Genomic DNA, 16,397 nt, shown 5'->3' with positions numbered 1-16,397 from the left:
TTGACTCTGGACTTAATTTCAAACCCTTGTCTACTACCTGCTTCCTTACCCATAGATCCCTGGGAAGAATGCTACACCTTTTCCCTGTTGAGTTTCGCAAGACAATTGTCCAAGCCATGATCACTGCCAGGTTCGATTACTCCAACAGCTTGTATCTGGGACTCCCGACCTTTAAGATTCAGCATCTCGAATTCATTTCTAGCGTTGCTGCCTGGCTAATTCCCAATATTCCCCACCAGGAAGCAATGTCAGGATACATATGTCATCTTCACTGGCTTTCAATTCAAGGCTCTCATTCTTGATTTCAGAGCGTACAATAACAGGGGCCCTCTCTACTTCAAGCCTTACATTCAGGAGTGATCTGTTAGGTCCTACAAAATTAAACTGCTTCAACTCCCCCGCATTCACAATACCAGAAGAGGCGGTAGATCATTCAGTTTCCTGGCAGTTAAACTGTGGAATGCGCTTCCGCTTGACTGGAGAAGCAGTCCGTCTGAAGCTGTATTTAGAAAGAGCTTAAAAACGTACTTTTGACTCCTGCATAAATGTAATTTAGCATCATTGCTGTTAGGCTTCCTTTGGTTGATCTTCCGCTAGCTGCGGTACACCTTCTAAGAAGTAGTTATGCACTTTACAAATGCATTGCATTGTATATAGGCTTTAATAAATGGTTAAAAAGAGCAAGCATTTCATGCATTTGCAATTGTTGTGCATTAGGATAAGGTGTATAGCCTGCTAAGGCTGGCCAGGTCGCCCCATCGTTCTTGAGAGGACGCAGTCTGGCATTGTATACAGTGTGTGGGAGGGCACCTTGGAACCAATTATGATGTTCCTGGAATGTTAAAGGGATTTCTAAATATTCTTTGGGTCTATATACAGGTAGAGCAGCAACTTCATTGTATGAGTGAAATGTTTGTGCATTGGGATCGACTGCAGAAAAATCAACCCAGGAATAAAAAGCTCAAATCTGCATGCTTTGTGTTCTTCAACCACATGTTTCAGCCATAAAGGTAACTTCTCTTCCAGTATTGGGAACCATGTGTGATTAAGAGTGCAGGTACTTCTTGTATGCAATTAAGAGTAATAATTAGTGGTTGCGCCATATTTAATGAATGGAATTTAAAAGGTTTATAAATACTATAGGGGACCAATCTTTTGGAAACAATGGAGCTTGACCTACAGACATAAATAGGTGCTTCATATTAAACTGAAGGAAGGCAAAAACCATTATCACCAAAGACGTCTCCATACAAAGGTAATAAAGGTGCTTTGGGCACAGGCAAGTAAACTACTCAGGAGACCCATTCAATAGGTACCAAAGAGACAACGCTGAGCGCCATTGAAAGAGGTAAACCATCCAATTGTGATTATAATGATTTATTTTAAATAAATGCAGCACAGCAACAGGAACATACAGATGCTCAGGCAGACCCAGTGCAACTGGTTCAGTCTAAGCTGAAGTTCTAAAGGTTGGTTCCAAATGTAACTAGAATGTACAACAAAAGGTAACAAGTATGGCAAAATGTAAATGTGAGAATGTAACAAACCTCCCTTATATAGAGAAAATAAGAAAAGGAAGGAAATAAGCTAAAGAGGGAGAATGTGAAACTATCTAACAAAGTCTAATAACTTCATAGGTAAAAATCTTGAGCGAGCGGAGCCCTTAACTCTATGAGCAACAGAATCATTGTGTAAAAATGTGGTATCAAGACCACAGGGAGGTACCTCCTGAGACCTAGTGGGAATAGGTAAATTTGGATGCAAGGGATGATCACTGACATAAATAGATTTAGGCATGGTCCTAAACTTTTCAGGACACTTAGAAACACGTCTGACATTCCACATCTTACCATCCTGAGTTATAAGGGAATTCTTGAAGACTTTAGTGATCTTAAAGGGTTTAGAGAACTTACTCGTACATTTCCCTAGAAAACCAGGTTTTTTAATTCTCACCCATTCCCCTACCTTAAAATTGTGTTCCTTGGTATTCCATTTCTTGTCATACCATTCTTTGTACTTTTTTTGTTTTTCCTTAACCTTAATGCTAGTATCCATTATATTATAAACACTCTTTATGTTATTTTTACATTTCTCTTTAAGCCACCATGGACAAATATAAGAAGCTGGATCTCTGCCCTTCAAAAGGTGAAATGGGCTGACCTCAGTAACAGAATTTGGAGTAATCCTATACATCCATAATCTTTCCCTTAATGCATTTTTCCAATCCTGTGTCTGTTTAACAACATCAGAAATATAACCCTTTAATACACGATTGAAGCGTTCAACCTGACCATTTTCATGAGGTGCATACAAAGATGTGGTGACATGTATAATATTGTGACATTTAAGATATTCCTCCATATCTCTTGAAATCAATTGAACACCATTATCAGTCACAATGATTGATGGACATCCTTCTCTTGCAAAAATCTCCTTAAAGAAATCTAACACTCTAATAGTAGTAGCCATTGGGACGAACTTGACCTCTGGCCATTTTGAGTGGTAATCTACTAATACCAAAGCATAACGTGCATCCAATGGAAGATTTAAGAATGGACCAGAAATATCAAACGCCAGTTTCTTCCAGGGTTCCTCTGGCCAGTCTGTATTTTTAAGAGAAGGGACATTGATTTTAAGCATTTTCTCATTTGAAATGCAAACATCACATTCTCTAACTACACGATCTGCCATGCGATCCATTCCTGGCCACCAAAAATACGATCTAATTAAGCCTTTCATAGCAGACATTCCTGGATGTGATTTATGAGATAACTTAAGGATTACCTCTCGCACGCCAAAGGGTGGAACACATTATCCATTTTTGTAAACAAAATCCTCTTCTAATTCTAAATTATCTGCTACATTAAACATGGGCATGAGTTCTTCACTAATGTCCTTTCTCTTAGGCCAGCCTTCCACAATATATTTCTTCACTACTTGCCATAGAGAATCATTTTCCTCACTTGATTTCCATGACTCCTCTGAGATATCTGAAAATGCGCCTACTACAACATCCTGAATAGTGGTAACAATATCTAATTCATCATCTTTTCTTTCAGGCTATGAGTCACAGGGATGACGTGACATAAATTCAGCCATAACATCTTTTTTTTCTTGGGACAAATTCCGTCTTGAAACAATATTCTTGCAATCTAGAAATTACCCTTGCAATCCTAGCAGTGGAATTCCACCCTCCACCTGGTGAAAGTATATTAACCAAAGGTTTGTGATCTGTCCTCAAAGTAAACTTCCCGCCCCAAATGTAGTTCCTATAATGCTCAATTGCCCAGACACATGCCAGTAACTCTTTTCCTATAACAGCATAATGCCATTCAGTTTCATTTAGGGTTCTAGATGCAAAGCATACATTCCATTCTTCATTTCCACATTTTTGCGATAGGACACCCCCAATTCCATATAAACTAGCATCAACAGTATAAACATAATGTTTTTTCATGCAAAATGGTCTTAAAATAGGAACATTTATAATATCCTGCTTAATAACATTGATGGCATGTTGTTGCTCTTCTGATCATTAAAAAATTGCTTTTTGTCGCAACAACTTCCTCAAAGGCTCCATTTTAGTAGCAAAATTTGATACAAGTTTAGCATAATACTCGCACATTCCTGCGAAAGATAGTAATTGTTCCTTGTTCTTGGGAGAGGGAGCATTTAGAATTCCGTCAACATTAGATTTTTTAGGTATTACCCCATCCCCAGTAAGAGTATGACCTAAATATTCTAAAGAGTATGACTCTTTTTAAACATTTTACATTTGTGAGCTTTAAGTGTCAAATAATTTTTTTTCAATCTATCACACACTTCAGACAGATGTTTTAGATGCTCTTCATCACTGGCAGAAAAAATTAAAACATCGTCTTGAAAGCATTTTACGAAATCATCAATGTCCTTGAAGATGTTAAACATGATTCTTTGAAATACCGATGCCGCAGAGGCCAAACCAAAGGGCATTCTGTTGGATTGATATAAACCTTGTGTAGTTATAAATGCTGTTTACATTTTTGAATCCTCTGTAAGAGGAACTTGATGGTACACTGACCTCAAGTCGAAAGTATAAAATACTTTTGCACCCTCTAACAATGACACCACTTCGTTTATATTTGGTAATGGGTGATAATCCTCAATAATTTCCGAATTCAATGCTCTTAAGACCACACAACCTCAATTTTTAATCTGGTTTGCGGACCAAATCAATGGGTGAAACCCACTCAGATGAGTTAATTGGTTCAATGATGCCTTCTGAGACAAGTTCTGTTAACATCTCTTTTAACTCATCTCTTACATTTATTGGTACAGGTCTAATTCTTTGTCTAACCGGTGTAGCATTACTTTTGAGTTTTATCTGATGAGAATATTCTTTAAGTTTCCCCAAAGAGTCAGTAAAAACTTCTTTGTAGGAGTCTTTTATGAATCTTTCCATGTCGTCACACCCTGTAACTGAGATGTAATTATTATTAACAGATTCATCCAATACAACAGGTTCTTTAAGTCTCAGATTCAACATTACTCCAAGCTTCCATTGATCCCTCCAACCTAGTATATTTATACCTTTGACAGCAATATATAGGTGTATATCGGCCCGTCTGTTTTTGAAACACAAAGATGTTTTAAAATAACCCATCATGTCAATACGTGAACCATCATAGCTTACAGGATTTATGTCCGGTGAATACATGTTATTTATATCGAACACACTAGTAAGCTTTTCTTCAAAATATTGTTTGGATATGATGGTCCACGGTGATCCAGAATCAGCCATGAGATCTAAATCCACATTAAATAACTGAACCACACACTTGGAAGGATTTTTTATGAGCATGTCCTCATTATCTGTAAGGTTTGCAATGCTATCCAGAACAGACACCACAAAACCCGAATTTTGTGACATACTTCCATTTCCTCCATCATTTAGGCATTGTGCAGGTCCTTCTAATGTACATGAAATTCTGGGGCGATATTTAGTTGAATATTTCCTCTGATCCCTGCACATGTTTGCGAAGTGACCAATCCTTCCACAGTTCTTACATTCTTTTTTAATGGCTGGACAACCTGCAAATGAAGCCATAAGGTTTCTGTTTCCACATCTGTAGCAAGCCACATTCTTCCCCATACTATCAAATCTTTTAGGGGTATTGAAATTTGTGTTTTGGGTCGAAAGTGAGTTCAAATTATGAGGATCATTTTTAACTTCATCTTGACGTTTGACGGCAGCAATCTCTTCCGCTTTATCAGACTTGTTACTATTATTCTTTACCACATGCATCCATTTTTCCCTTTGCACAAAAGCTTTTGCTGTGAAAATAGCTTCTGATAATTTGGGATCACCCATCACCCAGAGTTGTTTTTGTGTTTCTTTACACCTTACATGAACTATGATCTGGTCTCTTATCATTTCATCTGAGATGTTTCCAAAATTACAATGTAAACTTAAGGTGCGTAAAGCTGTTAAAAAATCATCAAACGACTCACCTTCTTCTTGTACCCTAGTATAAAACTTAAACCTATTCAAGGCTATATTACTTCTTGGTTTAAACCTCTTTTCCATCCTGGGCAAGGCTTCATTGTAAACATTTGTTGCTTCTCCATTTTCTGCAATAGTTATTTGTGGTAAAGCTCTAAAAACCATTTGTCCTTCTGAACCTAAACAGTGTAACAAAATACTTTTTTTTCTTTCCGCTCCCATTCTTTCCCCATCAATAGCTTTCATGTAATTAATTAATTCTTCCTTCCACCTAGCCCATGGAAGTGGTGGATCACCTTTCGATTGCAAAAACTTTGCTGGTGGTTCAAACTGCATATTGTTCATTTACTGTGAAGCTAAAATATATTTTCCTGTAAATGTGTCAAACACACCCTAGATACAATTTTGTCCAGTAACTTTTAACAAATAACCTTCTTCTTCTCTTTTTTTAAAATGTTAAACCTGGATATATATTATTCCCAAAAAAAATTAAAGAAAAAAAACAACTTATTTCCTCCTGTTTGAAATGAGTGCTAAATGCAATTGTTCTCCTTGTGTTCTTAAATGTAATAGAAAGAGGGCAATGTAAATAAAGGGGCAAAGAGGATGAGGCTAACAGTGTTTCTTCCCTTAAAAATATTCAAATATTTCCACTTACTCAAGGTCCATTCTTCTTCATATGTTGAGGTTAATGCCGATTGAAAATGAGATAAGAAGAAAAGTAACGATGATGCACAAAAAAAACTATCCAATTTAATCAAAGCTGACTGCTGTGCTTCCGTTTTTAGCAGCGTATTGGTTGCCAAGGCTGTAACTAATGACAACAAAATGGCCACCACGTTGTCTGCGTCATGCGCGCACGTTCCCAGCATTCAATGCGTTTCCCAGAATGCATTGCGCATTTTCAACGCGAAGGAACAATGTCGATCTTTCCTGCAGAGGCGCCTCACGAAGACCATGCGCCAAATTTCAAAAGATGCCTGATGCGTTGAGCGATTTGAATCTCGCAGGTACTTAACGATCCAAATCACTTGCTGTTGTAAGCAATTCTGTGTTAATTTCGGCATTCGGGAATCGTAATCATCTTCTTCCTCTTTTTTTTTTTTTTTGTAATTGTGATTGTCTCTCAAGCTGCTTTGCGATCTCCTTCCATAAATTTTCCTTTGAATCCCTTTGTCTTTTTTCCGTTTTCCTTAATATTTAGCTGAAGGAAGTCTCTGAGTAACAAAATGGATGGTTACCGGCCCTCTTTTCTTTTTTAGTTCCGTCTTTCTTTTACGTTAAATTTCTTCTTCTCATGTAATTTTCACAAATAATCCAAATAGGGTTCAGGATCACTAATCTTCTGTGCTGCTTCTTCTTGTTGTGAAGAGTGTTCCTCCGCTCGTCGCCATTGAAAGAGGTAAATCATCCAATTGTGATTAAAATGATTATTGTAAATAAATGCAGCACAGCAACAGGAACATACAGATGCTCAGGCAGACCCAGTGCAACTGGCTCAGTCTAAGCTGAAGTTCTAAAGGTTGGTTCCAAATGGAACTAGAATGTACAACAAAAGATAACAAGTACGGCAAAAGGTAAATGTGAGAATGTAACAGCCATGTTATACGGTTCCTACTAATCTAGTAGGACTGTGTATCTAGAACAACAAAACTTTATAATTCACAGTCCTGAGTCTTCAAATATAATAAGAGAATGTTCGTCTGTTTTGGCTAATTGACAATTCCGCAAACAGAGTCCTAAACCTCCAGAGTTAGAGTTGTTGTCAGTAACCTAGAGCATGATTCTCAGATTCCCAAAGAAACAGTAGAAACAGGCCTTAACCCTCTGTCACTCTTGCAAACAAAACAGTGTCACAAACAAAAGATACAACCTTGCATTTATTTAAAAGCTCTAATCTTTGCAAATAAAACATAAACTGTGATTGTGAGATAGATGAGACTCATTATTGTAATAAGCATTAATAGAATAGCCTCGAGACCCTCACTGGTCAGTAGCGCGCTTTATAAACCCCTGATCGATTGAATGGTGAAAAATGCAAACAAATAAATCATGGTAATTGTTCATAACATTGCTAATGGTATGTTACTCCTTTCTATCGCTAGCCTCTATGTTAAAGAGAGTTTAGCCAGAGTACCCATCTGCATGGTCTGTTAAATGACCTAACCCCATATCTTTATATTGTATGTCAGGAACTCAGGTTCCCTGCATCCACTGATGCACCTAAGAGTGTACAATAGCCTTCCTTCTCAGGATGAAGGTTACATAGAGGCGGCCTGCATCTCAGCAGTGTTGTGTGATGACTCAATCAGATGAGCACTTCTCTACGAGTTCATCATGGACACGGTTTAAATAAAACAGCAGACTAATCAAACTGTGTCAATGTAGGACAGCGTTCTAATTAGGCTAAAGCAGAAGAATTTTTCTTTGCGAGCACAGAAAATAAAACAATACCTCATATTCTGAATGTTTGAGGCCCTGGAACTAACTGCAGACTACAGGGTATCAATACCGATCAAGAAGAAATGTGTGCAAGGGCCATTCTTGAAATAGAAATCATGTACAAGCACCATTAGAAAATTAGGGTAAGTTAACATTAGAATTGAAATGAACGCTAAATGCAAGCAGCATAACACTTCGAACCCCCACCCCTCTTTGCCTAAAAAACATGACTTGGTGGGGCAAATTTTTTTTTTATCAAAGCTGGATGCCATTAAATACATCATAATGCATATAAAGCAGGGGTTGGGTTCTGAAAAATACCATGGCTCTGATGTTCTAGGTGATTCTCCCTGTGTGGGAGCAGTCATTCTTTCTTTTACTTGCATGGGTCCACCCATCTAGGGAAATTATGGAACAGGGCAACCCATTAAATAGACCAGTCCTCCAAATGCAGGAAAGGTGGCAGTTTTGCAACGGACAGGCCACTAACTTCTACCACCTCTAAATAGAGAATGGGAGCACAAGTTGAGCAGGTCAGAAGAACCGCCTGCTTCCCATTTCACCAAAATCTAAATGATTTTTGAACATCAATATAAAGTCTTAACTAGCACCCTGCTAAAATATATTATCCAGAACATTGACTATAACAATATTCAAGATGTATTTAAACTTTTCTTATTGTATATACTCATATTCACAGTATTGTGCTAGCTGATATTCTGGATACAATATTATTGATAGACAGTATTTTGTCATCAAATATTGTGACATTCCTATTGTCTAATGATCCTCTATGTTTGCAGTACATTTCTAATTATTTTAAATTTTCTAAGAATTTCTAGGAGTATTTCATGTAATCTAAAACAGTCTAAGATTGTTAGGGAGAATGTATGTCTGGCTATAAGTCCATATTTAGACATTTTACAATTTATAGTTCTGCACATGTAAATAAACTACAAATAAGAATTTGAATGTTTCCCTATTATGTTTACATTTATTTTTATTCTTGTTTCTTCAGCCAGAAAACATAATTCCCCAAAGAAAAATCTCCTTCAATCATGTCACAATCTATATCTGTGCCAATAGTATCCGTTGCAGAAACAAGCTACAAGATTATTGAGAACACACACAGACTGAAGAGATGAGGATGCTTACTTCATTTTGCATCGCCACCACCTCTGGTACTTTAGCTTTGTAGGAAGTTCCCTTTAAGGCCCACAATGGTTCTCCCTTTTTTTAGCCTAACTGCACAATGTAACCCACTTTGCTTTGCACAGCCATCTGTAACACATTTTATTTTGTGCCATGATATTGTATTAGAAAAACACTGCACATGTTTATGTTATTCAGTTCTCCTTTTGAGTTAGTCTGAACATTTTGTACAAGGTCGAACAACACCGTACCCTGTTTTACTGTGGTCGATCAGCAGCATATTCTGGCATTTAGACACAAAACAGAGGTGTAGCTGCTGTTTTCTAACGAGGCACTTCTTATCATATAAACCAAAACTTGCCTTTTCAGAACAGGGAGGAGGGTTTCCAGCAGAGGGAAAGGTCCTGGAGTGGGTGCACCAGCTTTGCGCAATCTGAGATGCAGACCATCTAACTACAAATGCCAGGTATGGGGTCCGTTGCTAATCCCAGGGATCACTGATATATCACTGTGCTCACGTAATGAGTATAGGCTTAGGCAGGTATATTATTAGCCATGATAGGGCTTTTCATTGTATACAATTTGCTCGTACTGCTGAGTACTCTGCTCAGTTGTATATGTTTTCTACTTACAGCACAGTTGCTTCATAATTGACCACAACAGTTTCAATACATATTGTAAACTTTTCTCCTGTCTCTCTTTTGTTTATTGTGGGACCATAGGTTTTAATGTGGTATGGTGACTCAGTCCCTACATATTGACGACCTGTGAGCCCATGCATACTTCCTTTTCCAAAAAGAATCCCTGCAACACCTTCCTGTACGAACCCTAAACTTGCAAATGCAGAAATTGTGCTATACTGGTGTAAATTCTTCATTCCTAATTATTGTAGATGAATGCAACATTTCTGATTCTGTAGTTGGAATATGTGTCATAATTATGTATTTTTGTACGAAGAACATCAGCAAAATAGTTTTTTATACTATATTCAATTTTTACTATTACATTCCTACAGCTAATACTGTCTCTAGCCAGACCTTAAAATGAAACCATGTTTTCTGTAAAACTAATCTGTATAATACATAAGGGATACGGTACCCCCTGCAGTACATTATAAGGCTATTGTAAGTCACAAAGTAGTTCCATAACCATATAGAGGAGCGAGACCAAAGGCCGATTTCCTTTATAGGGTTATGAAACTCCAAGCTGACTTGCAATATTCTTATAATGTACGTCTGGGGGTGCTTTATTCCATATAAGTTGTCACCCATCACCTTTCCCACAAACCACTTAAAACTTAGTTTACAACCCTTTCATTTGAAAGAGACAGCATGTTTGCAAATATGAAGAATAAAAATAGAACCATTAGTGCAAAATTAAACCCATCCAAAACAATTCCTGTTAGATATTTGATGAAAAAAGATGTTAGAAATAGTTCAATGTGAGAGTTTAAAAATAAAAGCTGCAGTAGTTCAAAACGTGTAGAAACATTCAAACGTTCTAGCTTTTCTATATTATCCGAGAAATGCCAAAAAATAAATATGTTCTTTTTGCTAGTCACTGCAAGCTAGAAAACTAGAGTGGAAGATAGAAAAGCAACATTTCATTGTGGTTGCTTTAACGCTTTCGCTGCGGCGGAATTCCCGCCGCAGCTCTGGGGAGGGGGTTTGGGGGCAGCGCGGTGGCGCGGTGCTCATGACGGAGCCACTCCGTCATGAGCCACGGTTGAGCTGTGCTCATGACGGAGTGGTTCCGTCATGACTCCGCCCACTGCGCTAATCGCCCGCACAGGCGGGGAATTAGCGCCGCGTGGGCGGCGCGGCCGCCAACGGCCGCAGCATGACGGAACCACTCCGTCATGAGCACACGGCGACCGTGGCTCATGACGGAGTGGTTCCGTCATGAGTGGGGAAGGGGTTAAGCAGCTGCTCCATGACCTGACCGTCCTTTAACTTGGCTGCTGACTTCAGAAGCAGGCAGTGAAGTCAGAACTCGACTGGTAAATCGTCGATTTTACAGAAATTGAGTTAGAGGCAGGAGTTTATCCACTGATTGCAGAATCCCATGTACTATAATTTCTTCAGAAAGTAAAATATCTATTCAGAATCGCAACCTTTAAAGAGAGTCTTTAGGGCACTGTGGTTTCACGGGTGACTCGTTTGGAATGTTTATTTACTCACTGAAGACACAATGTCTTTGTCTTCAATAACGGTGCGGTTTGCTGTACAGTCAGTGAAACTAGGGCAACTAAAGGCGGTGTTCGACACACCTCCCTTCATGTGCGAGTCCTAGTTCCCTGTCAGAAGAAACAAAACCTTCCCCTTTGCAAGATTGTCAAAAAGAAAGCAACAGGCTGATTAAGTTAACAATTTTGAGAGCTGCAGGACAAGTCAACGAAATGGGGAAGAACGTTTCTCTTTCTGGATGCTTAAAGTGCTGCAGGAGAAGAGCTTCAAACACAAAACCAGTGAGTCATTTTCTGTTTACTAGCCGAAGTCAACTGACGGCAGACATTTGTGTTCTTTTTATTTTACAGGAGTTGTTGTAATGGGTATGATTTAGTTCGAGATAAATTTGTCTTTACAAAGTGACATTTTTTCCCCAACATATCTACTAAGCTTGCTGTTAGAAAAGGAAAATCACTGCACCTTTCCCACCTAATGTGTTTGCAGTTTAGACCTACCTGAGTTAAATCGAAATCTGGAGCTCATATCGGACATTGAGCTGCCCTTTAAAGCATAAATCTGGACAGTGACTCAAGCCTCCTTACCAGGCGCATTTGGAATAAGTTCTCCGATTAATTTATACAAATCGTAATAAGATAATGGTAGGTGCCCTGATACTACTGCACATTTACTCTGCATTTAAACATGCAAGCGTGTAAACCTGCTACATTTGTGACTATGAAAATGTTTTTTTAGGTACTCCCGCATGAATTTTCACTGTCACATCTTTCCAGCAGGGCAATGTGAATTCAAGAAAAATCAAAACTGCTCCAAATATAGGAGTAAATCGACAAGCAAACGTTATTTGTGTGACAAGGACCACAAAACGTTAGTTTAAATGTCTGCATTTGCTGCCTCGTGGACTCTGAACAAACAATTTCAGCCAGCTACCCAGAGTGTACAATTCGATGTAATAATCAGTATGCTTTAGTTTCAATTGCTAGTTCTAAGTGTCAGTGGTGAAGATTTGTAACTCTATCATAAGAGCTTCATCACTTTTCGTGTCACTGATCCCTTTATATACCGAGCATGGCCCTTTATACATTTGCCCTGCCCCCTCAATTTAGTCATAGGTTTTTGTCTATTAAAAACCTAGAGGCAATTAGGCCCTACTTTGCATGAAAAAAGTCAATGAATCAGTTTCTTTTTTTCGAGCTGTGTTTTTTGAAGATAGTTACCACTAGCAATAATAAATTGCCCCTCGTTGACCCTTGTACAACCTACATCAGGGGTAGAACACGGCGACCAATATTACAGGTATAAAAAGTCATTGTGTTTCAGGCAAGAACAAGAAGGCTCTGCTCACCTTTAAAGTTAATTATAGGATTTCGTTACACACGCAGGATGCCAGAAATCTTTACCCGAATGTATAGGGCTAGTCAGAACAATCAATCTCACGCAAACTCAGCGCATGTCAGCGGCCACCGGGAGCACAAACAATCGCTTAGGTAGTGCTGCTTTAGGTATAAACTGCATATATTTTTGATTTGTCACTCAATTTGCATGGAGTTTAAATTTATTTATAGGTTCTTCTAGCAATGAGACTATCTTTCGCACAGGAAATATTAACATAACAAAATGTAAATCCAAACGCGAAGGACTAAAAATACAAACGTGAAGAAAAAATGAAATCTTTCTTCGTGCACAAGCAGGAATGTTTGTAAGTCTTGCTGTCACACAGGGAGACGTTTGCAGAGCCATCCTTACCAGAGAAAATAGCATAGTTAAGCGATATTAAGATTGTAAAGGCAGAGCATAAGAAGCCTAGAACTTTGACTAAAGTTAAGAAAAAGCCTACAAAGTTTCCTATGTTGCACAGGGATGCATGTCGCAGGATCTTTCTGAGAGCCATGGGTAATTATTGTTTGTATTTTTAATCTTAGGTCTCAGCTTTTAACACTGCATCTTCCCATGTATTGTGTGAGCGACTCTCAAATGACTGAGCAAGAAGATGCTTTATTCGTCGGTTTCTAGTTCTTCATTCTCTTTAGTGTGTTTGATGTTATCGTCTCTGATCGTGTCATAGATGGGACAATTGAACAAATAGTGGGTCAGGTCTTTATACCTAAGTTACAATTTAGTAACAGTTGAGGAAACAAGGGGGCATATTTACAATAAAATGTCAGAGGGCGGTGCTACGCCAAATTTGGCAATGCTGCGCTCCCACATATTTTAAAACGCAGGAATGCACCGTATTCACAAGAATACAGTGCACCCGTGTGTTTCCCCTAGAGCCGACGCAAAAAATCTGCCTAGCGCCAGCACAGACACCCTGCCACCATGTTGCAAAGCTGCCTGCGCTGCAAGGGTAATTGTTGATGTGCAGGAAAGTATACCTTCCTGTACATCAATAATCAATAATGGCGATTTGCTCTTTCCATGTTTGCTGTAGAATGCACACATGAAAGAGCAAAAAACTAGGAAAATCCTTGTATCGGCATTCTAAGACCAGGTATTCCCTGCCATTAGTTTTTGGCACTACCGTCAACCGCAACCCGGCCAGGATTTCAGATTCATCCCGCTAAAAGCTCCGGAGCTGCAGACTTCCAGGATTTGACAGAGTCCACATGGAAAGTCAAGATGGCGAACGCTCTCCTAATCGGGCCTTTTGTGGATGGTCGAGTGCCGTGGAAAAAAAGTTTCTAAGTGTGAAGGTAAAAAATGTTATCGAACCAGGGCTTCATCGCGTTTGGCCTTAAACTTTGATTTTGTCCCAGTTAAGCACGACCAGATGTCCCAGAGTTGAGTTATCTGTTTTTAAGCACTATAAAGTGGTTAATGTTTAAAAATTCACATCTCCGGGTCCCTACATTTGGTTTTTGTCGTTTTGTTATCTATTTGTTCATTAAAATATTTCACATTTTTATAAATTGTTGTGGGATTTTTATTATGTGTTGTGTCTTACTTATTTGATGTATTGGTGTTTTTAAATGCTATACACTTACGTCTCCTAAGTTAGGCCTGACTGCTCCTTGTCAGCTACCAGGGGTTGAGCAAGGAGCTAATTTACTGAGACCTTTACTCCATATCGTGTTAGTGGCATTATTACTAGGGTTAGGTGCATACTTACCCCTGCCAATAACCCACTTTCCAACATTTGGTGCTCAGCGGTGTGAATACGGACCTGTGTTTAAAGTACGCCATATAGTGGTTAAGTAAGACTTTTAAAAATCCTCTAAATTGTCTTAAAAGAAAACTTTTGATTTATCCACTATTAGGGTATCTTTCATAGATTCACATGCCTGAATCATTCCCCGTCGTCAGGATGGGAGTCCCTGGTACATAAGTAAAGTAATGTCTCATAAGACATAGAGAGTAATAGGCCTAAGGCCTCACATTAGTAACATATCCAGGTACTTTTGTAATAAGGACCAAACTCTAGAGAACAACCAATCAGCTGTCACCACTCTCTGGAACTTTCCTGGAAGGAGCTCTAGTCCCTCAGATTTTCTACCGCACGTCATGCTAAGGGAGTCTCCACTGGATTCAAAGTGTTTTTCTTCAGAATTCTCTTTGTCTGAGTGAAGTCCTTACTGTCTTCATGTCGGACACTACTAAAAAATGCCTTTTTAGGCCCTGTGGTACCTGCAAGAAGAAGAGGTTACATGTCGATGACCAACATAAGGACTGCCTCTACTGTCTTTATCTGGACCACTCACCTAAAGACTGCAAGGTATGTCGTAACTTTTCTACAAAGACGTTAAAAGACCATGAGGGAAGGCTTTTGACCTGGCTGCAGAGGCTTAAGGACAAAGAAGACCCCTTGTCCTCGGAGGAGAGTGAGAGCTCATCAAGATCCTCCTCTAAAACTCCTCAAAAAAGGTCCAGAGGAGGGCGTGGTCTCGCTGCAAATGAGGTGAGACGCACGTCGCAGGTTCTCCGGCGGATCTTTACTTTCCTCAGCCATCATAAGCGGAGCTGAGGCCCATTTGCTGCCCTTTTTTGGGGTGCACAGGTGGCGGAAGGTGAGAAGCGTCTCCTGGCAAGCTGAGGGCGCTGAGGCTGCGCCGGTTGCGGTGACACGGCCGTGTTGCTCCAGCCTTCCACTACTGAAGCCAGCAGCCGCCATCTTGTGGCTTTCGGGTCGGGGGCACGCCGTGGGATCAGCGGGACCTGTCTCGACCCTCATCGGACTGCATCGGTGCCGCGCCGTCCTGGACAAGGCGACGCAACACATCGGAGGCAGCGGAGGGCATTGTGAGCTGCCTGGGAGCCCTCAGGTCACGCCAGCTGTCTGCCATTTTATGAGTGGGCGCGGACCAGACTGCAGCGGAGCCGGTCTTGAGAGGACAGTGGGAGTGGAGAGCTGCCGGTGGCTGGGCAACGTGGTGGTGAGTGGTGCTCTTGAGTGGCAGGCGGTGGCTGGCAGCGGTGTGTGGAAGATCTTGAAGGCAGATGGCCCGGTCCGACTCTGCTCCTAGTGCGCTGTGGTTGTGGTGCGAAGGGGCCCTAAGACTGGAGATGACGGGGGCTGGGCCGCTGCCCATGTGACGAAGGCCGCTGTTATGCCCGCGCGTCCTGCGCGTTTGCTCGGCCGTTGCCTGTAAGTGGCTTGAGGATTCCCTTGTGGGGGGGTCCCCCGGAGGCACTCTCGGCTGACACCCGCCACCCATAGGATCGCGGCCGGGGACCGTGGGGAAGCTACCCAGACCCCAGTACACCTATCTATGCCCTCATGAGCCGCCTGCCGCTGTTGCCGCACACCCTGCCTGACTGCCCAGCCTATTCTTCACACTAGCCCAAAGCCATCCTTGTGCTGCCCATGGGAGGGCTAACCCTTGCATTGCCATTGGGGGAAAGACATGCTGCTGCACCTGCGAGCTGCCCCTAGCTGTGGCCGCATACCTCGCCGGATTGCTCATCTGCATTGGCCTGGGGATCCTCTTACGTGGGGGCTCACCTTAGACCTTCTGATCTGTGTTGACAAGCGTTGGACTGTGACATACCGGTACGAGGGGAGACTGGCCGGACCGTGGTGCGCTTGCTAACGCTTTTGGGACGCGACCATTGGATGTATACTTGCTGGAGGTGCGGTGGGTTGGGTGTGTGACCTGGCTGGGTCATTGTGCTGTGTCTTGGGGGTCCGACCACATACT

At 40.7% G+C, this 16,397-nt stretch overlaps 1 protein-coding gene across 1 annotated transcript in view; it reads left to right on the top strand.

Annotated features, from left to right (window-relative positions):
* The first annotated feature begins 11,433 nt into the window (after nucleotides 1–11,433).
* Nucleotides 11,434–16,397, top strand: part of LOC146829238 (sodium- and chloride-dependent neutral and basic amino acid transporter B(0+)-like) — a 1,256,359-nt gene continuing 1,251,395 nt past the window's right edge. The window contains exon 1 of the mRNA XM_085606669.1: nucleotides 11,434–11,543. Coding sequence (XP_085462795.1) covers nucleotides 11,475–11,543 — 69 coding nt within the window. The 5' untranslated portion in view covers nucleotides 11,434–11,474. The remainder of the gene's footprint in view (nucleotides 11,544–16,397) is intronic.

The sequence above is a fragment of the Triturus cristatus genome, chromosome 5_2, assembly GCF_964204655.1.
Source record: "Triturus cristatus chromosome 5_2, aTriCri1.1, whole genome shotgun sequence".
NCBI lineage: Eukaryota > Metazoa > Chordata > Amphibia > Caudata > Salamandridae > Triturus > Triturus cristatus.
This window is presented reverse-complemented; position numbering and strand designations above follow the sequence as displayed.